At 35.2% G+C, this 26,820-nt stretch overlaps 1 protein-coding gene across 9 annotated transcripts in view; it reads right to left on the bottom strand.

Moving 5' to 3' along the window:
• Nucleotides 1–26,820, bottom strand: part of Sntg1 (syntrophin gamma 1) — an 825,003-nt gene that overhangs the window by 88,213 nt on the left and 709,970 nt on the right. For all 9 annotated transcript variants that reach the window (XM_074068516.1, XM_074068515.1, XM_074068519.1 and 6 more), the window contains 2 exons: nt 16,174–16,290; nt 7,409–7,480 (listed from right to left, as the gene is read on the bottom strand). In XM_074068516.1, coding sequence (XP_073924617.1) covers nt 7,409–7,480; nt 16,174–16,290 — 189 coding nt within the window. The remainder of the gene's footprint in view (nt 1–7,408; nt 7,481–16,173; nt 16,291–26,820) is intronic.

Below are 26,820 nucleotides of genomic sequence, written 5' to 3'. Positions count from 1 at the left end.
CCCACCAATACACCTCATCTTTCTGCAGCTTGAAGCCTCTGGCACACCAGGGTTCTTCCACCGCCCGGCACCACAGCTGACAAGCACCCCACCCACAGGAATCCAAACCCTTCACTGATCCACCAAGCCCCACTTTCTAGGGCTGAAAGAATACGGTCCCTTGTGCACAAGGGAAGCAAAGCCTTGGTTGAGCTATGCCAACCACTCTCCAGGCTACACAGCCACAGTGCCCAAATACCTGGAGCTGGAAGAGTCCTCCATAGTCCAAGCTGCTAAGGCACATCCCCTGAGGAGTTCAATTATTGCAACTTGAGACACAGTAGCATCCTGTTATCAATGGATCCTGGCTGCTGCTCCTTCTGACTTCACAGAGCCTGGGCTGCTGTTATGTCCTAACATCTGAGTCCAGAGTCATGACCATATGGAGCTATGTGCCCTATCCAGTCTGCATCCTGGACTGAAGCTTTGGTCAGCTATCTGGGGCCTGACCATCCCAAGGAAGCATTCTTGCCAGAGCTATGCCAGACCAATGTCTTAAACTCCAGGGTCAGAACACAGCTACACCCCAGCCTACTGGGCCTAAGCTGTTGGGTTGTGCTTCACAATCACAAAGCCTGACTTAGTATAAGAACTGCATCCAGTACTGACACAGAGAATGAACCTGCACCACAATCCCGTAGAGCCTGCAATACAGTAGCTTCCCAGGAACCTGACTGCACATGTGTGCCAAACACCTGTGTCCTGGGTGCCAATGCTCTGTTCCTATGTCATACTCAACACCAAGAGAGATCCCCTCAGCTAAGAACCTCACTGGATGGTACTGAAGAACAAAAGGACCCTTAAAACAGTCACCTGATTGCTCCATATATGCGATGTCACCTCAAACAACTCCTGAGCCCTGGCCACTGAGACAGCTGCATTCATCACCCACAGCTGCATGGACACCACATCACTGCCAGACAGAACCACAGGCTTCTCAGCCTGCCCCACTGACACCCTGAGACTCATCTGCAGATGAAAATCTTCCTGTACAAAGTGACTGTAAAATTTGATCCAGATGTGCAGACATCAATTCCTGGGCATAAGAAACATAAAACTGTTAGGAAATATGACTACAATAATTGATCCCAAAGACAAAGGGAATTTATAATTTGCCTGAAAAGGATTGTAAAATAAGGAACTTAAGGAAACTTGAAGAGAGGGAAAAAAACAGAAACAGAGAATTCAGTGAACTTAAGGAGACTTGGTGAGAGAGAAGAAAACAAAAACAGAGAATTCAATGAAATAAACAGGCAATTCATGATCTGGATTAGAAACTCAAAAAACACCAAAAAGATACAAATATGAAGAAGAACCAAAAAGATACTTTGGTCTTGAAGAATTATTCACTGTAATAAAAAGTACAACTGAGCACATCAATGGAAGCCCACATCAAGTAGAAAAAAGATCTATGAACTTGAAGATAAGGCTTTTGAAATGGTCTCCAAGGAGGGAAAAAAGATAAAGGTAAATAAAGCCTATGGACATAAGACAGACCATTAAGTGAACAAATATTTGCGTTATAATAGTTGTAGAAGTGCCAGAGAAAAAGACAGAAAGCTCATTTAATAAAATGATTCCTAAAACTACTCCTGTCTTGGGAGAGATGCTGACATCTAGATTCCTAAAGCTCCAATATTTCCAAGTAGATCCAACCAAAGAGGTCCTGTCTGATGCACAGAATGATCCAGTTAAAAGTCAGATAGAGAGTTTTAACAGCAGGAAGAAAAGTATCAAGCACATATAAGACAATATCCATGAGACACTCAACAAATTTTTCAGCAGAAATGTTGCAGGCCAGCAGAAATTTTGCAGGCCAGTAGAGACTGGGGTGATGTATTTGAAGTTCTATTAAAAGAAAAACAAACACCAGTCAAAAAATTAGTCTACACAGTGACTGGGTCGTTCAAAAACAAGAAGAAATAAAGTCATTCACAGACCAGCAAGATGGAATTTATTATTGCTAGAAGTGCTTTACAAGAAATGCTTACAGGAATTAGTCAAGAAGAAATGAAAGTATGAGAATTATTATCGTGAATATATCTGAAAGTACAAAACTAATTGGTAGAGAAAAAATATAGCCAAATACAGAATACTCAATGCCATAATGGTGATATATAAATCATACATGTCTTTAATAAAAAAGTTAAAATAAAAACAGTGAAAATAACTAAATCTTACAATAAGCTTTTGAAGGAATACTCAATAGAAAAATGATATAAATTATGACATCAAAAACTAATTGTGTGTGGCAGGTGAAAATGAGAGAGGGAGAAAGAGACAGAGAGAAACACTGAGGTATATACTTACATCTGATTAAACATACTTCAATCTTAAAACTGTCATGAGAGACAAAAATGGACATCTTTAATGATACATTAAATTAAGAGATCAATTAATTAAAAGGCATAATGATTATAAACATGTGCATGCAATCCTGGAGCATTTAAATAAATAAAATAAATACAAGTGGATATGAAGGGAGACAAAGTAACACAATAATGATAGAAATCTCCAATACTTCAACAAGGATAGATAAACTAGACAGAAAATTAGTAAAGATACACTAGAATTGTACTTTTGACCAAATGGACTTACCAGCCATATACAAAACTTTCCACTCAATAACAATACAATACACTTTTTTCTCTGGTACAAATGGAACATTTCTCAGGATAAACCATGTTAGGGCTCAAAATAAGTCTTAAAAAATTTAAGAAGATTGTTATAAGTAGCATCATTTCAGAACATCACATATAAAATTAGATATCAATAATAAGAGAAATCTTGAAAATTCATCATTATTTAGAAATTAAGCAGCTTACATCCTCATAGACAATGGGCCAAACAAGAAATAAAAAAAATTGTAAAATATCTTGAGACAGTGACAAAGGCAACATAACACTTCAAATCCCATGAGATGCAGCCGAAGCAATTATAAGAGGGAAGTTTCTGGGAATAAACACCTATGTTAAGAAAGAAGAAAGATCTCAAATAAATAATCTAACATTATGCTTTGAGGAACTAGAAAAGTAACAACAATATAAGTCCAAAATTTACAGAAGAAAGGCAATAATACAAGTTTGAACAGCAATTAATCAAATTTAGGACAAAAAAAGAAAAAGAATAAATAAAACTAAGATTTGGTTCCTTTAGAAAATAAAGTTGAAAATCCCTTACATAGTCTAATTATGAAAAAAGAAGGTGAAAATAAGCAAAATAAAAACTGAAAGTGACAGAAATATAACAGACTCCTCAGAAATAAAAAGGACCATAAGGAATTATTAGGAACAAATGCATACCAAAAATTTGGATACCCTACCAGAAATAAATTGCTTAAATTTTCTTAAAAATATCTTAAGAAATAATAAGATTGAGAAAAATTAGAAAGCCTAATCAGACTAATAACAAAGATTGAAGAAACCATCACCCTCCCCCCACCCAAAAGAAAAAATAGCCAGGACCAGATGACTTTGTGGATAAATTTCACCACAAATTCAAAGACGAATTAATATGAATGTATTTTAAATTATCTTAAACCACAGACCTGAAGGGGTTATCTACAAACTTTTTGACCAGTGTCACCTGAAACTAAGCTAAAGCCATCACGAGGAAAGAAAACTACAGTGCAATATATATCTGATGAACATTGATTCAAAAATCCTCCAGAAAATCTGGGTAGTATGATCCATTTTACTATATTAATTCTGATGCACAAGTGTAGCATTTATTTCTGTCTTCTTCAATTTCTTTCAACAATATTTTATAGTTTTCAGTGTGCAGATCTCTCACTTCCTTTGTTAAAATAATTTCTAAGTATTTTAACTTTTTGACACTATCATAAATGGAATTGTCTTCTTGATTTATTTTTTATGTAGGTCATTCATCATTTGTATATAAAAGTACTATTGATTTTTATATTTTTTGTATTTTGCAACTTGAGTGAATTAATTTATTAATTCTGATAAGTTTTTGTGGAATCTTTGGGAATTTTAAAATATATAGGATCATGTCATCTATCAATAGAGATTTTTGCTTTATCCTTTCTGATTTAGATATCTTTTCTTGCTACTAATTACAGTTCCACACTGAGTAGAAGTTTCAAGAGTGGGCATCCTTGCCTTCTAGATAACCGCGGATGAAAAGATTTTGGTTTTCCTCACTGATTCTAATGTCTGCAGTGGGTGTTTTATACATAGCTTTTATGACGTTGAAGAGTTTACTTTTGTAAAAATGGTAAGAGTTTTTAGCAAGAAAGGATGTTGAACTTTGTCAAATTCTTTTCTGTGAATTGCTTGGGATGGAAATGTATTTTTAATCTTTCAATCTGTTACTGTGATGTGTCACTTTGGTTGCTTTGTGTATATTAAAGCAGCTTGCATGCCAGGGAAGAATCCCACATCATGATGTATAAACTTTTTGGTGTATTGTTAGATTTAATTTGTTAATATTTTCTTGAGGATTTGGGGTGGAGGGGAGTGCTAGGAAGTAAACTTAGGGCCTTGTACTTGCTGGGCAGGTGCTCTACTGCTCCAGCCACACGCCTAGCCTTTTTTGCTTTAGTTATTTTGCAGGCAAGGTCTCACATTTTTTGTACAGAGCAACCATGGACCACAGTCCTCCTACTTTTGCCTTCTGCATATCTGAGTCACAGGTGTGAGCTACCACTTCCAGCTTGTTTGTTGAGATGGGTCTCACTAAATTTTTGCCCTTCCTGGCCTCAAGCTACTATCCTCCCGATCTCTGCAATCCCTATCACATTCCAGTGCCATTCTTCAAGGAAATAGGAAATAGAATCAAAAAATTAATATGGAAGCAAAAAGACCTTACTCACATAGCCAAAATAATTCTGAGAAAGGAAAACAAAGTTAGAGGCATCACACTTCCTGATTTAAAATTAAACTATAGAGCTATAGTAATCAAAACAGTAGGGTACTGATATAAAAACAGAAATGTACACCAGCGGAACAGAAGACAAAGCCCAGAAATAAATCTAAACCTATCTGGACAACTAATTTTCAACAAGGACTCAAAGGAAAGACAATGTTAAAGGACGATCTCTTAGTGAAATGAATGGTTCTATGCAAATGAACAGAGATAAATGGAATCAGATGCTTAGTTGCACTATCAATAAAAATTAACACAAAATGAATAAGATCTAAAGAGAAGACAAGAATGTATTAAAAAAAAAAAAAAGACAACATAGGGAAAAACCTCTGTACATTGTCCTTGATGCTTTTTTTGGATATCATACTAAAAGCTCAGGTCACAAAAGTAAAAATAAATAGATTGGGACCACATCAAACTAAAAAGCTTCTGCACAGCAAAGGAAACAACCAAATTAAAATAGAAGCCTATGGGTTGAGAATAAATACTTACATAGCACATATGTGATAAGGGGCTACTATGAAAAGCATAATCAATTCATACAAACAAAAAGCAAAGGAAAATGAAAATGGGCAAAGGAAGCAACATGAGTAGAGTTGGATTAACTATAAGCAGTGAAATGAACTAGGAGCACAAGGACAGGTACCACGTTCTCACTCATGTGTGGGCACTAAAACGTTAACCTCATAGGAGAATGGAATGGAAGAGCGTGCACTATAGCCTGGGAAGGGAAAGGGCACTGAATAACGGCCACCAAGGCACCAGGAGCCAGGAATTAGTTCTGGGTTTTCTATAACATAGTAGGGTAAAGATAGGTTAAAACAATCTGTGATAGATTTCAAAATGAACACAGGAGTACAAAATTCCCAACTCTTAAAAATGATTAATTTTTAAGAGATGGAGATGCTCATTACCCTGATTTAATTATTATACATTGTATACATGTATTGAATTACCATAATATGCCCCATAAAGATGACAAATGTTATGTCTCAATTTAAAAAATGAGCAAAAGCCCTGAATAGAAATTTCTCTAAGGAACATAAAAATAGCCAACAGGTACACTAAATAAATTATACTTGATATCATTAATTATTAGGAAAATTCAAACCAAGACTACTATGAGATTCCATCTCATATATAATAGTACTGCTATTATCAAAAATTAAAAAACAGCAAATGTTATTGAGGGACTTTTGTACACAGTTGGTGAGGATTTAGATTGGCGTAGCCATTATGTAAAATAGTATGCATATTGTATACATTGTATTTATATACATATACATAAGATCACCATATTACCCAGCAATCCTTTTCTGGGCATATAACAAAAGAAATCTAATTGCTACCTGGTAGGTAGCTGTGCTCCCATGCTCTCTGCAGCATTATTCACAATCACCAAGGTAGGGAAGCAGCCTAAGTGTCCATTGGTGGACAAATGAACACTGAATCTGTGGAATACACTGAGTCCTAAAGATGGTTGTGATTCTGCCATTTGGCACTCCATGATGAGTCTACAGAACATTGTGCTCAGTGAAATCAGCCAAATGTAAAGATAAAAATAATTGCATGCCCTCATTTATATGTGGAATCTGAACAAAATCACACAATTCAAATATACAAAGTTAGAGAATCAACAGTGATTACTATGTGTGGGAAGGGAAGAAAGTTGGTCCAAGGATACAAAGTACAAGATATATACAACAAACAAGTCTGGAGATCTCATGTACAACATGAGGAATACAGATAATAGAAACATCCCTTGCATTGTGTCTGTGTTATTTTACTTCATCTTCCACAAAACCAAAAATATTTTGGTAATTTTATGAAACAATGGCTGTGTAAATTTGCTCCACTTTAGTATCCTTTTAGTACCTGTATGTATCCCATAAAATGTTATATATCTTAAATATATACAAGAAGATTTATTTTGAAAACCAATAAATTGGACATAGATGTTTCTTTTGATTATTCCTATTTTAGCTTTTTAAAAGGCTATATTAATCATCTGTAATTTTACAGAATTCTTAATGACTCATTATCAATTCTGTGTCACAAAGGAATTTAATTCATCTAAGATTCTTATATATTCTTTTACATACCCAATGAGATGGTTAGTCCCCAAGATATACACAATCAAACCTTTTCCTATATTTTCTAAATTTATGATTTCAAGTCTTACTCAAGTTTTCCTGTCTAAATTTCTCTTGAGAGAAAAAGAATTGATAAGAATTGAGGTTTAAATTCCAACTATCATTGAACTTTCCCTTTCCTCCTTGAGGCTCCCCTGCCAAGCTTCAAAGGTCCCCCCAGTCCTTTGACTGAGGAAGCAGAGCACAGGCTTGTGAGTGATTTCCACTCTAACTGAATGTCTGTACATTTTCTGCTTCTTGGGTTACTTGCTTTCACTGGCTAATTATTGGATCAGAACCACTGTTTTCCTAGATAGCACAATTAGAATATCTGCTACCATTGATCATACCTTGAGAATCTTGCACATAATCTCATAAACCGAGAATGTTTTCTCCGCTCGGGTCCAGTCCCAGGTAGTCACCTTTAAAAGATGAGAAAACAATATGTCATTTGTTTTAGAAAAACAGCTCCTATTTCCCTCTTTATTTCATTTCTATAATATGGTTCATAAATAAAACTTTCACAGATATATCTATTTATTCTCCAAGTTCATGAAGTCTTCTTATACAGTTCCCTGTATAACTTTCGTTTCCTCTATTCTAATCATTTTGGGAAAAGATAGCTACACCTTTGATATATTTTTCCCAGTGTACAATGTGAAAAGAGAGCTTCATTTGGTATTTTCATACATGCACATAATGTACTTTGATCACATTCATCCCTTCCATCACTCCTCTCCCTCCATTTAAGAACACTTTAGAAAAGGGTTTCACTGTTACATTTCCGTAAATTCATACAATGTACTTGGGTCATATTCACCCCTCATCATCCTCTCTATTCCACCTCCTGCCTCCTCTTGTTTCTCTTCCAAAAAGTTCCCCTTTTATATTTGTGTACTTTTTATGTGTGTGTTTTACATCTAGATTCTAAGAGAAAACACATATTTTGTATTTGATGTCTGGCTTATCTCAGTTAACATAATGATCTCTAATTCCATCCACTTTCAGCAAATCACATAACTTCATGCTGAATAATACTTCACTGTACATACTTACCACATTTTCTTTATCTGTTCATTTGTTCATAGATATCTAGGTTGATTCCATAACTTCACTTTTGTGAACAGTGCTTCAATACACAAATACATAGGTGTGTAGATATCTTAACTGTATGCTGATATGTATTTCTTTAGGTGTATGCTTAGGAGTGGTAGTTTTCTCTCTTTACATTTTTGAGAAGTCTTCATACTGATTTCTGTAGTGATCATACTAATTTACCTTCCCACCAATTGTGTATAAGGGCTCATTGTTCCCCCTGTATCCTCTATGGCATTTGTATCTATGAAAATCATTTTGACTAGGTGAGATAGAATCAAAAAGTAGTTTTGATTTTCATTTTCTTTATGACTAAGGATGTTGAACATCTTAAAATAAATTTAGCAGCCATTTGTACATCTTCTTTTGATCACTGTCTATTCAGTTCATTTGCTCATCTATTAATTAGATTATTAATTCTTTTGGTGTTTAATTTTTGAGCTCTTTATATATTCTGGATATTAATCTTCCCAATGAATACCTGGCAAAGATATTCTTCCATTCCATAGGCTGTTTCGTCACTCTGGTAACTCTTTCCTTTTAGTGCAAAAGTTTTTTAATTTGATGCTATCCCATTTGTCAGTTCTAGCCCTTATTTCCAGAACTATTGGAGTCCTATTCAGAAAGTCATTGCTTATACCTTTATTTTCAAGTGTTCCCCTAAGATATCTTCTAGAAGTTTCAGAGTTTCTAGTCTTATGCTAAAGTCTCTGACCCATTTTGTATTGATTTTTGAGAAATAGGAATCTAGTTTCAGTCTTGTACACATGGATATCTACTTTTCTCACACCACATGTTAAAGATGTTGGGGTTTTTTCCAGTGTAAATTTTTGGCATCTTTGTCAAGAATCAGATGGCTAACAACATCAAGAATGAGCTCTGATAGGAGGTATGGAGTTTGGGTGATAATAATGTGTCAAAGTAGACGCTATCAATTGCAGCAAATAAATCACTCTGGTGAAGGGTGTTGCTATTAAGGGAGGTTGCATGTGTATGATTTGCCACGCATGGGGAAAGGGGATATATGGTAACTCTGTATGCTTCTGAATGCTATTCTGAACCTAAAACTACCCTAAGGAATAAAGTTTATTTTGTAAGAGAAAAAAGGGAATCAGATGGTTGTATGTGCTTGGATTTATTTCTGGATTCTCTATTCTATTACAGTGATATCTCCAGAATTGCTTTGTTTATACTCAGTATTGATTTGGTAATTTGTGGACTTTTGTGCTCCCATATAAATTTTGAATTGATTTTCCTGTGTCTGTGAAGAATGTCATTGGGATTTTGGTAAGGATTTCATTGAATATGTAGCTTACTTTTGGTAGTAAAGCTATTTTTGCAGTATTAATTCTGCCAATCTATGAAAATGAGAGATCATTCTTCTTCTAGTAATCTCTTCAATATCATTTTTTAGTGATTTATAATTTAATTTTCATTGTGGAGGTATTTTACCTCTTCAGTTAAATTTTTTCCTAAGTATTTTTTGAGGCTGGGATTGTTTTAATGATTTCTTTCCCAGTATGTTTGTTATTCATATCTAGAAAAGCTACAGATTCTAGATTTTGATTTTCTATCCTCCTACTTTGCTGGAAGTGTTCATCATATCTAAGAGTTTTCTGGCATAGTATTTAAGGTCTTTGAAGTATCCCTATTTGCAGATGATAATTTGACTTTTTTCTTTCCCATTTGTATGTATTTTATTTCTTTCTCTTGCCTTATTGCACTGGCTAAGAATTTAAGCATTATATTAAATAAGAGTAGACACCTTACTCTTGTTCCCCATTTCTATGGAAATGTTCTTTGATTTTCTGCATTTAGTACATTGTTGGCTAAAGGTTTGTCATATATAGCCTCTCCTATGTTGAGGAATGTCACTTCTGCTCCTAGTTTGCTCAGGACTTTTATTTTAACAGAATGTTGAACTCCATCAAAGATTGTTTCTGAATTTATTAAGATGAGTGCCTGTTTTCTGTCCTCAATTCTGTTTATGAACTGTATTATGTTTACATTTGATTTGTGTATGCTGACCCATTCTTGCATCCATGGAATGAAACCAACTTTATCATGGTGTATGATCTTTTTAATGTGTTGTTAAACTAGATTTAAAAATATTTATTTAAGTATTTGGATCTATGTTCATCAAGTAAATTGGTCTATAATTTTCTTTTTTTGTTTTATACTGATCTGGTTTCATATCAGTGTAATATTGGATTCATAGAATGAGTTTAGTATCATTCTTTCATTTTCTATCTCAAGCACTAATTTCAGGAACATGGATTTTAATTCTTTAAATGTCTAGCAGTATTCAACTATAATTCTTTCCACTTCTGGGAATTTCTTTGTTGGAAGACTCTTTAAGACTACTGCATTCTCATTGCTTGTTATAAATCCATTAAAGTTGTTTATATCCCCTTGGTTCAATTTGCTAGATCACATTTTTGAACATTTATGTATTTTTTTCGAGATTTTGTAATTTATTGGAATATAATGAGTTTCAAACATATTTGCAATAATAAATTCATTGGTATCTGTTGCAATCTCCACTCTTTGATCTCTAATTTTATTTACTTGGGTCTTCTCTCTCTTTCAGTTAGTTTGGTTGAAAACTTGTCAGTCTTATATATATATATATCTGTCTTTTCAAAGAACCAACTATTTGCTTCATTAATATTTTGGTATTGTTTTTTAGTCTCCACTTCATTTCCACCCTGTTTTATTGTTTCTTCCCATCTGCTCATTTGCAGTTAATTTCTTTCTGCTTATCTAAGGCCTTGAGGTATATCATTAGGTTGTTTATCTGAGAACTTCCTGATTCCTTAATAGGTACTCATAGCCATAAACTTCTGTCTTAGAACTGCCTTCACTGAATCTCATAGGTTCTGAATTATATTTTCATCTCCTTTGATTCTAGGAATTGTTGATTTCCTCCCTGATTTCTTCAATGATCATTAAAAAGTGTACTGTTTATCTTCATATGTTTGTATACTTTCTGTAGTTTATCTTACTATTGATGTGTTACTTATTTACCATTATGATAGGATAAGAAACAACACATTATTTCAGTTTGCTTGTATTTGCTGAGACTTGCTGTATGGTCTAAAATGTGATATAGTTTGGAGAATGTTCCATGGGTACTGAGAAGAGTGTATATTTCAGAGCTATTGGATGGAATATTCTAAAAGATATTTGCTAAGTCTACTTGATTTATCATGCAGTTTAAGTCTGAAGTTTCTTTGCTAATTTATTTTTGTCTGGATGATGTATCTATTAATGGGAGTTGAGTGTTGAGGCCACTGATTATTATGGAGCTGGCCAGTCTATACCTTTATGTCAGGTAGTATTTCTTTCATCAAACTTTGGTTTATATAAATTCATAAATACTACATCTTCTTGATGAATTGTTCCTTTTATTAATATATAGTGACATTCTTTACTTCTTCTGACTAATTTTTCCTTAAAATTTATTTTCTATAACTATTTCTGCTTGCTTTGTTCCCACTTGCTTGGTTTATCATTAGCCATTCTTTCACTTTCAGTCTATGCATGTCTTTGCCAGTGTTGTATGTTTCCTAGAGACAATGAAGAAGCAGACTTTGTTTTTAACACCATCAGCCAATCTACATCTTTTATTGGAGAGTTAAGATCATTTACATTTAAGTTTATTATTGAGAGGTATTTGTAGATGCCTATAATTTTGTTGTATTTTTTTGTGGTTGATTCAAGTACTGTTTGTTCTTTTCTTTTTCCCTTGTTCATCTTAAAAGATTGCTTGATTACTAAGTTGTATATATTTTACTCTTATCTTTTCATTTGCTTTCAGTTCCTCTCTTGAAATTAATTATTTTCTAAGCTCTCATGTTTGTGACTGTCATTCTTCTTCATCTCATGTAGTATTCCTTTAAGTATGTTCTGCAGTGCTGGTTTATGGTCATGAATATCTTTAGTTTGTGCTTACCTTAGAATTTCCTTATTTCTCCATGTATGTTAAAGGATAACTTTGTTGGATATAGTAATCTTGTTTGGCAGTTGTTTACTTTCAGAGCTTCAAATATATCATGCTACACTTTCCTGGCTCTTAGTGCTACTGGTGAGAGGTCTGATGTAATTCTCACATGTTTGTCTTTGTAAGTAAGTTGGCATTTTTCTCATTCCACTTCTGGTATTCTTTATTCTGTAGCTTATCATTTTGACTATAATGTAGCATAGAGACTTTTTTTCTGGTCATTTCTATTTGGGTTGTAAATGCCTTCTCTCCTTGGAGATACACATATTTCCCTAGATTTGCAAATTTTTCTATGATAATTTTATTGAATAGTTTTTCTATGTCTTTAGTTGTATCTCAACTCCTTCTTCTACCTTGAGGATTCTTAGATTTGGTATCCTAATCATTTCTCAGAATCTTTGAAAGTTGTGATTATACTTATTTTTAACTGCTGTCTAAATATAATATGGTCTCAATTTTTGACTTTGCAATTCCTGATACTCTTTTTTCTAGTATATTGATAAGGCTTTCTGTCTTATTTGACATATTGAGTTTTTCAATTCTAAAATTTCTGCCTTTTTCAGAATCCCAATTTCTTTGCTGAATTTTTCATCCAAGCTGCTGATTTTCTTCATTCAGGTCTTATTTATTTTTTTATTTCAATTTCTGATTTATTAGCTATAGCTATAATTTTTTTTATTGTTGTGCCAGGTGGGGATACATTGTGGCATTTGCAAAAGTTCTTACAATGTATCAAACATATCATACTTGAATTTCATCCTGTCCACTGTTCTCAGGTCTTGAGTTGACTTTCTTTTTTAAACTATGTTTTTTAATTATTTGTCTAGCTTTTCAACACTTTCAGGATCACTGGATCTGGTTATTGAGACGTTATGGGCATTTGGAGGAATTATATTGCCTTGCTTTTTCAATATCTTGTGTCTATATGTTACAATTTGCTCATATATTAGGAAGAATATACCTTCAAGAGTTTTATTTGGGGACTTATCTTGAGGACTCAATCTCCAATACCACTCAGAGAGGAGAAAACAAACTTTGGTAAGACCAACAATACTGTTCAGGTTGGTGCTCTATGTGGGCTAAGGGCTAGGCTGGGCTGGTCAAATATCAGTTTTTAGCTTCAGGATTGCATTTTCTTTACATGCTTCCCTTCTTTGCGTACCCAGAGTCAATGCTGGTGCTAATGTGCTTTGCAGCCTGTGGGCTACATAACTTCTCTTTTGTTCCAGAACTCCCAGTTTGTGCACCTTGGTGGTGGCAAATGTCCAAGCTGAGTGGTGTCTCCCAAGTCCATGGGGAATAGCAAACAGAACGCTGAGATATACACTAGAGTGGGAGAACTGAAGCCTCAGAGCTTTCCAATCCTACCTGTAGTAAATCACCCTGTAGAAGGGAGGAGTCTAGGAAAAATAGAGTGATTTGTTAGACCTGGGCTCAGAGTTCTCAGTCCCATCCAGCAGTAAACCGCACTCTGAAGGGCAGAGTCATAGAGCAGGGCAGGGATGCATCTTCAGAGGCTGCACAATTTGCTGGCCATAGGCTCAGTTTCAGAGACCCTAGTTTTTGTGGGAATCCACTGACAATGGGCACAGTCTTTGCCAACCAGGATGGAATAACTGACCACCTTCCCTTTAACAGTAAGAACTCCCCACTGCCCAAACTTCTCAGTCATCCATGTCTGACACTCCTGCATTCCATGATTGTTCCTCATAATTATGTCCTACTGAAGCACTGTGGGAGGCTGTCCCCTGGCTACCTGACGTGTAATTGTTCCTTATTTTCAAGTCCCCAAATAACCCCACCTGAAACAGGTACCCTCCAATATGGCACCTGACTCTATCTCTCCAATATATGTAGAGAAACAAAATTAATTTCTTCTTCAGTGTTGGTCTGATACACAGGGGAAGTCACTATCACACAAAATTACCACAGTGGATTTAAGCCTTGAAGGACTGTAGACTTACCTTGCCAGTCCGTTTTCACTAGGGCTACTTGGCATGTTTTGTGGTTATGGTTTCAGCTTCCCTTTCAATCGGATAGCTGGGTTGGAACTTCCAACTGTTTCTTAATTTTCTCAGTGTATCATCTCTGTTTCCCTGTGCTTTCCAGCTATCCTGTCACCCCTTTTAAGATTCCTGATGCTCTTCTTCTCTTTCTTCAGAATATAGTCTCTTCTTTGTTGACCAGACTTGAATTCACAGCATCACATGAAGAAGAGTCTATCTACTCTGCCATCTTATGCTGAAAGTCTATTCTAATATTTATCTCAATTTCTTTACCTTTTTCAACAAACATTTTATGTCATATTTAACAATTTTGCTTGGCCAAAAATTTTATGTGTTTTAAAGGATGTGTGTGTTCTGTACAAATAAAAACTAAACATTTTGTTCCACATGTATAATTTTTTCTTGGTTTTCCCCTAGTTAAACACAGAGAAGGCTATGCAATAGCAACACTAGCTTCAATTTTTAAAAAGATATAATTTATAATAAATCATTCTACAATGAGTTATGACATTGTGAATTCCTCAACACCACAAAAAAAGTTAATTCTCTTATTATTTTGAAATATTATGTCTGCTCAATCATAAGAAATTATTCAGAACTGGAATATCTTAAAATATATAAACTTTTTTTTTCTTGTCTTTCTGGTGCCTTGAATTTTGTATAGATACTGACACTAAAAATAGCAGCAAGTCAGTCTTGAAAATTTCCAGGTCCTTTATATTATCAGAGCTGTCAGTGAATGCTCTGGCATTTAATATTTTATTCAATATGTATTTATTGAATGTTTATTGTTCTGTAACCTACATGCTTCAAAAAGCAAGACATTCAGTGCAAATACACATGCATACATTTACTATAAATCCTAGTGATTAGAATTCAGAGCATAATAGATGAAGAAAAATACCACTGCTTTGATTTAGGGAGATTGTATAACATAGATAAACATTTTGACAGTTATCTGTGGTAGTTCACTGCTGTAATCTAATGCTTGAGTATCCCCCAAATGCCTATGTATTGAAGGATTGTTCCCAACATGTGGGACATTTGAGATGTAGTGGGACATTTAGGAATCAGGGCCTAAGTGGGAAGGATGTTAGGCCACTAGGGTTGTGTTCTTGAAGGGGACATGGAGACCCTGGCCCTTTCCTTCCTCTCAGCTTTCTGTCTGGCATGAGATGAGCACCTTGCTCCTCCATGTGCTCCCACTAATGATAAACTATACTACCACAGGCCTAATGCAGAAGGGTCAAAAGACCATGGACTTAACCCCATTAATCTGTGAGCTGAAATAAACTCTTCCTCTTTATTAGTTGTTTTATCTCAGCATTTTTTACAGTAAGGCAAAACTGACTAAAATTTTCTCCAGAATGTATTTCTGATTTTTGCCATGGGTAAGACCTTCTCATTTAAACTATTAACATCACCAAAGCTTTACTAGATTTAGGTAGACTTAATATTAATTGGAAAAATGTGATTATTTTGAGGTTACATTTTATTATTTGTTAATGACAATTTAAATATAAGTTGAAAACTTACTATCAGTAATTAAAAGTTCCAAACACATTAAAATGTCCTTTAAAAGTTTCCTTGAAAACATAAAATTAATAGGCATGTGAGTTAATGTGTAATGAATCTTTAAAATTCTTCACTCTATCTGTATTTAATTCTTAATATGTTCATGCTTTTAATTTTTTTGATTAACAAAAATACACTGAGATGCACTCTGAACTGTTTCTTAAAATCCTTTCCTATGTAAGGATTAAATGTATCATGATATGGAGCATTTTTTTTTAGGTTCACTCTCAGAAATGCCTTCAAAATTTCAAGGATTATAAAACAAATATTTAATGTAAAGATATATGTCATTGACAAAAATTTCAGAAACATATGAACTCTCTCCTATTTTTTTCTATGTTATACATTAATAATGTGCTATTTGATATTATTCAGTTGATGTGAATCTGTCGTGAAAAGATTTGGAAAACCCATACATTTATATAAAAACACTTACTGGAGGCGCTGGAAACTTGTAAAGACATGAGCCCCTTAAGGCAAGAAATGTTGGAGAGTACACTCGGTCTTGGAGGGGGTCCTGCTCCCGCACTTCACACCAGCCCATGTAGACTATCTGCAAACAAATTGAATGTAATTAACTGTCAAAAAGCCCTATTTTGAAATCTTATTATATTTTGTATGTCTTGTGTTATAATCTCATAAAATTATCAAATTATGTATGACAAAATTACACTGAATCAGACTCACTTTTACTAACTGCATGTGAAGTTCTTACAAGAGTTTATGTTCCCCTCAGCATTTATCAAGTTTATATAAGCCAACATAGCATGTTACATCTAATTTCCTCCTAGTTCCAACTATAAAAAAAATTATTTACATAAGAATTTATTGACTCATTAGTTTCCAAGTATTGTCATTTTATTATACAAATGTGCTCCCAATACAAAATATTTAAGTGAACAAAAGAGGCTAGTGAAAAAGTTATACCTTGCTAGTGTAACCTTGAAAATGACACTCCATCTCCCCTAGGCCTACAGGGTAGGATGATACATTCCTTCATTCTAATCACTGATCTTATTCAAGTATAGAATATACTATCAATTTTCAAATATCAAACGGCAATGTCAGCAACTCTCTACCTCTGACTCTGAAGCATAAGTGGATCAATTTCTAAGAGAAAGACATGTGACATGAGCTATTCTTATATTTCCATTATTTAAGTGTTGTGAGGGTCAAACATAGGAATAAACATTAATTAAATGGATACTACATTCTTGACAATGTATTCACATTACATTTCATTACACTCTCACCACAACCCCATGTGGGAAGATATGACTTTCATCTTATATAATTTATTTTTTATTTTATGGTTGGCAGAGTTCTTATGCCTGCTATGCCCAATGCACATAACACAAGCATAACTGGGCTTAGTGTCTTGTGCTGTTGCCAGTCCCATGAAAAAATGCTTACCCAAAGTGCAATAATGTGCACCAGCAGAGTATAACCTACATCCTGAATCCACGTTCTTTGTGGCTAATGCCAGATACTAACTCACTCGTAGAGAGAAATGCTAATTCTTACATTCCACCTCCTGTTAATGTGACTCATTATACAATATTACTTAGTGATAGTTGACTGATAGCAATACAAGAATTTGCAATGAGATTTTTGTTTATTCATAGATTCCATTGTCCACTATATATATGCTCAACAATAATTAGATTGGTCATCATCTTATTTCAGTTTATATTATAATAAGATTCTCAAATAGAATGCCCATGATTAAACAAATTAAAAGCTGCAATTTGAACAAATTATCTTAACAAATAAATAAAAGTTGGTGTAAGTTAGAATTGAAATTTGAACCAAAGTCTTTTGCTTTTTAAATTATAATATATATTCTCTAATATCTTAGATCACTAATGTATGTTTTGGAATTTATATCCAAAATGTGGAACTCTTCATGGAGTCTTTTGTGTCAAATAATAATATCATAAAAACCAGTTGCAATAATTACTTGTTATTGCTTACTTATATGGCCAGGAATAATTAATTAGGTAATATTATACTTTTAAGAAATAAATTTATGAGTTGACCATTCCATAAAGAAACAAAATGACTTCAATTTGTAATTATGCATGGGTTCATATGTGTATGATGTCAGAATAATAAAGTGAGTCATAATGAGGGAGATATGATTAATTTCTTCTGCCAATAGTTGTGTATTAAGCAATTCAGACAATCCACCAACTAAATTTGCCTTGGAAAACTGGAAAAAAATAGTGTGCTTGAAGTATTAGATATTTTACAAAATATTAAAGAACAACCAGGACCATCCATATTACATGGAAATTGATAAAGTCTACTCCTGAATCTAACTGTGGAATCAAGTTTGACATAGAAGCACATTCTATGCAGAAATGTCATGTGAATGACAGAGCCTGAAAGTTGAGGGCAAAATAGTAAAGTATAGGACCCTACAATGTAGAGGCATCAGTAAAGATGACCTACTTTAATTTAACATTGCAAAAACTAGCATTAGTTTTAGGATCAACATCAAGCCCTTGCAAAGCTAGGGATCAGGCTTAAGCTACTAGTATAACCCTGATAATGCCAATCTCTTTTCTCTTCTTTTTAGTGGGACCGGGGTTTGAACTCAGTGCTTCCTGCTCACAAAGCAGGGTTTATATTGCTTGAACCACACCTTCAGTCCATTTTGCTCTTGTTATTTTGGAGATGGGTTCTTGTGAACTATTTGCCTGGGCTGATTTTGAACTGTGATCCTTCCAATCTCAGCCTCTCAAGTAGATAAGGTTATAGGCATGAGTCACAGTAAACAACTGAAATGCCAGTCTTGAAGTAGTTTAAAATGATCCTAGGTCATAGTTTTCATAACTTCTAAGTAAATGGAAATCCTCTCAGGATTATGATAATACCCTATGTGTCAACATATTTTCAAAATCAATTTTCTGGACTTATTTAGCCCAGAAAAGGTCCCCTGTGACAGTCAAATTCTTTCTTCTACTCATTCTCACTGGAACAGTGGTAATCTCAATTTTCTAAAGTCAGAAAGAAACTTAAAAGAGTTTCTAAATCAGCCTTTGCCATTAATGGATTAGAAAGAGAATTTTTCTGCTCAAAATCACAGAGTTTAGTGCTGAAGGGAAGTAAAACCAGGTATATCTTCTCTCTAGTGGTATATACCAAGAGATCCAAGATGGTGATGGAGACAAAGCTGCAGACCTTGTGAGCTCCTGACCCAGAGACCTTGCCAAGAAGCTGGAGACACACCTGGCTGAGGTAAAGCACCAAGGAGAGCCAAAATCATGGCACTCTAAACTCTTAGATTGTAGAAGGCTTCTCCATGCCACGATCTAATAAAGAATAGCCTGCCTGCCAAATCCCCGCCCTATAGGTCTGCAGAGCTGCTGCTCCATTCTGCTGGGCTCTCTGCCCCTTGGGCTGCACCAAGCCACAGCTTTGCACCAGACCCATGCACAGTGGGATCCCCAAATCCTGGGCCATGCTGGATCCATGCACCACCAGGATACCCACCCCGCAGCCACGCTGGCCTCCAGCCAATGGACCCAGACCACATTGGGATACCTGCCTTTCAGCCACGCCACCATGACCACTGGGATTCCTGCCACCCATCCATGCTGGATCCCAGCCTGGTGCCCATCCCACAGCTCACTGGAATTCCCACCACCCAGAGCCCACTGCCCTTCAGGCCCTGCTGAGCCCCAGCTACACATGGAACAACTGGACCCGCACCCCCCAGACTCCCATCCATCAGGCCCTGCAGGGCTCTAGCTCTGTGTGGGACGACTGGAGCCCCGCCCTGCTGGGACAAGCAACAGACTGGCATGAGACAGCCACATCCACCAGCCCACCAGGAACCCCACCCCTTGGGGGAAGTAGGCCCCAGCTCTACAGGCTTCCCAGATAACCGCTCCACCAGGCTCTTGCTTGGGCCACCACTAGAGGGCCCCAAGTGTGCCTAAGAAACACACAGAGACTGGACTGGACACTAAAGAAGTAAAAACAACTAAGCCTGCAATCCTACTGTTCCAGAACTGGTGATTTTTTTCTCCCTTCTTCAAGGGTTTAGCAGCCTGGTTTTCTGTTTGATCACCCACTGTCTCTCCCTTTTTTTTTCTCTTTCTTTTTTTTTCCTCTCTTCTCTCTTCCTTTTATCTTTCCTTTTCTTTCTCTTTTTTATCCTTCTCTCACAATTTTGTTAGCAATAATATTGTAACCGAACTAATACCAAATTACACATAGTCCAGGGACAGAAAAGGTACCTAGTGGAAATATGGGAAGAAGAAAAAGGGATGGAAACCATTCTCCCCCCAAAAAATAAAATAGTACAGGATTTAGAGTGAAATGAAGAATACGGATGCCCAGATCCAGACTCTGATAAAACAAAGATAAAGTACACTAAGGAACCCAATTAAGACCACAAGAGCAACCTGAAAGAAGAAATTCTACAAGTAATTAATGAGAATTTCACAGAGATGCTACTAGACATGGTCAATCAAAACATACTGGAGGCACTCAAGAAATTCCAAAACAACAAAATTGAAGAATATGAGAAAACACGGAAACAAATAAATGAAATCATAGGAGCCTTAAACAAACAACAAACTGAAACAAAGATCAAAATAAGCATAGAGATAAATGAATTAAGGGCAAAAATGGACATTATTAAAGAAGAAGTAACCCATGATATGGAAAACCTCAGAAAAAAGAATGAAGCAAAAATACAGAACAAAATGGAAGGCCATTCCAGCAGAATAGAACAAGAGGAGAACAGAATTCTCAGAAGATGAAATGGCAATTAAGGGAAAAATTGAAGAACTATTAGTTGAACAACTCAGGACCTGTGAAAATAAAATGCAAGAACTCACTGACTCCATCAAAAGACTAAACCTGAGAATCATGGACATTGAAGAAGGAGAAGAAGTGCAAGCAAAAGGAATGCATAATATATATTCAACAAAATAACAACAGAAAATTTCCCAAATCTGGAGAAAACTATGCCCATTCAGGCACAGGAAGCTGCCAGAACACCAAACAGACCTGACCAAAATAGAACTACCCCACAACATATTATCATTAAAACAACAAGAATAGAGACTGGAGAAAGAATATTGAAGGCTGTAACAGAGAAAACACAAATAACATAAAAGGGTAAACCCATCAAAATCACAGCAGACTTCTCAACAGAAACATTAATATCAAGAAGAGCATAGGGTGAGATCTTCCAAGCACTGAATGAAAATAACTTCAATTGTAGGATACTTTACCCAGCAAAACTATCATTCAAAATAAGTGGAACAATAAAAGGCTTCCATGATAATTAGAAATTAAAACAATATATGATCACCAAGCCACCACTACAAAAGATTCTCCAAGGAATTCTGCACACAGATAATGAAAGCAAACAAAACCATAAAAGGGCAGGCAATGCCAAAGCTTAGGAGAAGAAAAGGCAAGAAAGTAAAGAGTAACATTGACTCAGCTACACATAATCAAACTCTTAATCAACAAAGACAACTATATGACAGGGATCACCACGTACTTATCAATGCTAACACTGAATGTTAATGGACTAAATTCCCCCATCAAAAGACAGTGACTGGCAAAGTAGATTAAAAAGGCAGATCCAACATTCTGCTGCCAACAGGAGACCCACCTCATTGACAGAAATAAGCACTGTCTGAAAGTGAAAGGCTGGAAGAAGATTTACCAAGCCAATGGCCCCTGAAAACAGGCAGGAATAGCAATGCTTATCTCAGACAAAGTAGACTTCAAACCTACATTGATCAAATGAGATAAAGAAGGACATTCCATACTAATAAAAGGGGAAATACACCAAAAGGAAATTACAATTATCAACCCAAATACACCCAATGTCAAATACACCCAATTTCATCAAACATACTCTAAAGGACCTAAAAACATATATAAATTCCAACACAGTGATAGTGCACCATAGATCAAATAAACCAGGCTGATGTCTACAGAATATTTCATCTAACTTCTGCACAATACACATTCTTCTTAGCAGTCCATGGAACCTTCTCAAGAATTGATTATATCTTAGGGCACTCAGCAAGCCTCAGCAAATGTAAGAAAATAGAAATAATCCCATTCATTCTATGTGGCCACAATGCATTAAAACTAGAAATCAACAACAAAAACAGTAGTAAAAAACATATAAACAAATGGAAGCTGAACAACACATTGCTCAATGATGAATGGGTCATTGATGAAATAAAAGAGGAAATTAAAAGGTTCCTGGAAGTTAATGAAAATGAAAACAAGACCTACCAGAACCTATGGGACGCAGCAAAGGCAGTCCTAAGAGGAAAGTTTGTAGCCACGACTGCATATATTAAAAGGACAGAAAGATCTCAAATCAATGACCTAATAATACAGCTCAAACTCCTAGAAAAACAAGAACAAGCAAATCCCAAAATAAGCAGAAGGAAAGAAATAATTAAAATAAGGGATGAAATCAATGAAATAGAAACAACAACAAAGAAAACCATACAAAGAATCAATGAAACAAAAAGCTGGTTCTTTGAAAAAATAAAAAAGCAAATCTGACTAAAATAGAGAGAGAAAAATCCAAATCAGTAAAATCAAAAATGCCAAAGTGGAGATAACAACAAACACCACGGAAATCCAGGGAATCATCAGAGACTACTTTGAGAGACTATACGCTAACAAATTTGAAAATCTTGAAGAAATGGACAGATTTCTAAAAACTTACAATAAACCAAAACTGAACAAAAAAAGATATTAATCACCTGAATAGATTTATAACACAAAAAGAAATTGAAGCAGCAATCAAGAGTCTCCCAAAAAAGAAAAGTCCAGGACCTGATGGATTCTCTCCTGAATTCTATCAGACCTTTAAAGAAGAACTAATACCAACCCTCCTTAAACTGTTCCACAAAATAGAAGGAACACTGTCTAACTCATTCTAAGAAGTCAATATTGCCCTCATCCCCAAACCAGACAAAGACACCTCCAAAAAGGAGAAATATAGGCCAATTTCCTTAATGAATATTGATGCAAAAATCCTTAATACAATAACGGCAAACTGAATTCAAGAACACATCAGAAAGGTAACCCACCATGACCAAGCTGGCCTCATCCCAGGGATGCAGGGGTGGTTCAAATATGCAAATCTATAAATGTAATACTCCACATTAACAGAAGCAAAGACAAAAACCACTTGATCATTTCAATAGATGCAGAAAAAGCTTTTGACAACATCCAACACCACTTCATGATAAAAGCTCTAAGAAACCTAAGAATAGAAGGAATGTACCTCAACATTGTAAAGGCTATTTATGACAAACCTACAGTCAACATCATACTTAATGGTGAAAAACTGAAACCATTTCCCCTAAAATCAGGAACGAGACAAGGATGCCTACTATCCCCACTCCTATTCAACATAGTACTGGAATTTCTAGCCAGAGCAATTAAGCAAGAAGAAGAAATAAAAGGAATACAAATAGGTAAAGAAACTCTCAAAATATTCTTATTTGTAGCTGATATGATCCTATACCTTAAAGACCCAAAAACTCTACCCTAAAACTCTTAGAAACCATAAACAGCTACAATAAGGTGACAGGATAGAAAGTCAACCTACAAAAATCATTAGCTTTTCTATACACCAACAACAAACAAACTGAGAAGGAATATATGGAAACAATTCCATTCACAATAGCCTCAAAAAAAATCAAATATCACAGAGTAAATTTAACAAAAGATGTGAATGACCTCTACAAGGAGAATTACAAACTCCTGAAGAAAGAGATTGAAGAAGACTATAGAAGATGGAAAGGTCTCCTGTGCTCATGGTTCGGTACAATCAACAAAGTAAAAATGAATATACTACCAAAACCAATCTACATGTTTAATGCAATTCCCATCAAAATCCCAATGACTTTCATCACAGAGATTGAAAAATCTACCCTAAAGTTCATTTGGAAACACAAGAGACTGTGAATAGCCAAGGCAATACTCAGCAAAAAAAGCAATGCTGGAGGTATCACAATACTCGACTTCAAACTATATTACAAAGTAATAGCAATAAAAACAGCATGGTACTGGCACAAAAACAGACATGAAGACCAGTGGAACAGAATAGAGGACCCAGATATGAACCTACACAACTATACCCACCTCATTTTTGACAAAGGTGCCAAAAACATACTATTGAGAAAAGACAGCTTCTTCAACAAATGTGGCTGGGAAAAGTGGTTATCCATCTGCAAGTAACTGAAACTAGGTCCATGTTTATCACCCTGTACTAGTATTAACTCAAAATGGAACAAGGACCTAAATATCAGACCTGAAACTCTGAAGTTACTAAAGGAAGGAGCAGGACACACTCTGGAACTAATCAGTATAGGCAAGGACTTCCTCAATACAACCCAAGCAGCCCAGCAACTAAGAGGAAGGATGGACAAATGAGACTTCATAAAATTAAAAAGCTTCTGTACAACAAAAGAAATGGTCTCTAAACTGAAGAGACCACCCACACAGTGGGAGAAAATATTCACCAGCTATATATCAGACAAGGGACTGATAACCAGAATATACAGGGAACTTAGGAAACTAAACTCTCTTAACATCAATGAACTAATTAAAAAATGGGTAACTGAACTTAATAGAACTTTCTCAAAGAAGAAATTCAACTGGCAAAAAGGCACATGAAAAAATACTCACCATCTGTAGCCATACAGGAAATGCAAATCAAAACCACACTAAGATTCCACCTCACCCCTGTTAGAATAGCCATCATAAAAAACACCACCAACAACATCTGTTGGTGAGGATGTGGGGAAAAAGGAACCTTAATCCACTGCTGGTTGGAATGCAAGCTGCTGCAACCACTCTGGAAAAAAATTTGGAGGCTTCCTAAAAATCTAAACATAGAACTGCCATATGATCCCGAAATACCACTCCTGGGGATAAACCCAAAGGAATGCAACACAGGTTACTCCAGAGGCATCTCCACACCCATGTTTATTGCAACAGTATTCACAATAGCCAAGTTATGGAAACAACCAAGATGCCCCACTATTGAAGAATAGATCAAGAAAATGTGGTATTTGTATACAATGGAATTTTACTCATCCATGAAGGAAGAAGAATGAAATCTTATCATTTGCACGTAAATGGATGGTTCTAGAGAACATCATTCTGAGTGAGGTCAGCCAAGCTCAGAAGACCAAAAATCGTATGTTCTCCCTCATATGCAGACTTTAGATCTAGGGCAAATGCAGCAATGTGGTTGGACTGGGACCACATGACAAGGGGATCCCGAGCACATATGAGCGATATAGAAATAAGTATAAAACCCAAAACATGAAAGCTTTGTATGTCCCCACTCCAGAGAAACTAATACAGTAACCTTAAAGCAACAGAAGTTATCATGAGAATAGGATCAGTAACATGTGTACAAAAAAGCAATAGTAGGAACATTTCTGGATAGCTATCCTTAATTCAACTAGCAACACCAGTTTGTCTTCCTTATTATTCTTGTGTCTTTTCTTCAACAAAACTAGTGATAAAGGCAGAACAGCACCTGCCTGGAACTGAGGGGGAAAGGGAGAGAGGGTGGGAGAGGGGTCAGGAGGGAGAAATGACCCAAACAATATATGCACATGTGAATAAATTAATAATAAAAATTTTCTGGACCACAACAAAAATAAACAAGAATGTAAAAAAATAAAACATTCTGAAGTATATCAAGAAAAAAACACCGAGAACAATAACAATAGACAGTAGAACTCAACAATTCCACATGTTGGAACTTTCTGACATAGGCACTGAACTTTATGCTTGCCATGTACAAGAAGATAGGACACAAATTTGAAACTTTCAGCAGAGGACACATGTGATTACAGATTACAAAATATTCTAATTATAAATTAGAAAAATATGTATTTAAAAATATAGTTGGGATTTACAACAGATTTGAAACCACTAAAGAAACAACTACTAAACTGAAAGGTGGCTTATTAAAAATTTCTAGAGTGTTGACTACAGAAACAAAGGCTTGAGAAAAACAGAGGAGAGAATAAGAAGAGTTACAGTATGAAGTTGAAACCCTTTTAATTTGAGTCCCAAGCAGAGAGAAGTAAAAAACAAAAGCACAGAAGACACATTTAAAGAGATGATACGTAAAAAAATTTCCAAATATGTAAGTAGGGGTCAATCAAACCACTTATAAATGTAATCATATCTAGGTAATTCACCATGAGTTTTCAGAAATCCAAAGCCAAAAAGGAGGATATTAAAAATGGTCAGAAGCCAGGGTCTCATGAATGTTAGCAACTATTCTACCAATGAGCTATCTCCATCACATGCCCCAACTATTCCATTTCAACAATTAGGAACAACAATTAGAGTGATAGCTGACTTCTCAAAGGAAACAGTATGCTAGAATATCACAAAAATTAAATGCCAATGTACAGAATGAAAATGACTGCCAAATGAATTCTATACATAACACAATTGACTTTAAAATGAAATTCAGATTTTATAATAAAGTCAGCACGGAAGAAACAAGCATAATTGATTCTCCAGAGAGAGAGAGAGAGAGAGAGAGAGAAAATGTTAGAAATGTAGGAGGGAAAGGAGTTAAAGGTTTCAAATTTTTGCATTGATATATTATTATTCGTAGCCTGACAAAAACATCAAAATCCAACAGAAGGTAATTTTGCTGAAAGTAGTCTACGTTCCTTGCACTGTGTTGGAAGATGATGTAAGCTACATTTAAACTTATATTTTATAGTAGTCAAGGACACATTTTGAAATCACTAAAGTAACTACTGAAGTTTTATTTCAGATTCTAAAGTGATCTTTGTGAAGCGCTGTAAGAGAGCAAATCTTCAGTACTGCAGCCTTTTTGACATAAATACCCCCAGCATTCTTAAAATTTGAGGGACCTTGAGGATTTTTAATGAAGTTATGTCTTTAATGTTTCCCACATTAGAAGATAAAACTCTAAATTTAAAATATACATTAATCTATTTAAAATAACAACAATAAAATCAACATAGCCTAATGAAAATAACATATTTTATGAATGAAATCTCAAAAAACT

Source organism: Castor canadensis, chromosome 3 (assembly GCF_047511655.1).
Source record: "Castor canadensis chromosome 3, mCasCan1.hap1v2, whole genome shotgun sequence".
NCBI lineage: Eukaryota > Metazoa > Chordata > Mammalia > Rodentia > Castoridae > Castor > Castor canadensis.
Note: the sequence above shows the minus strand (reverse complement) of the source record. Positions and strands in the feature narration are given on the sequence as shown.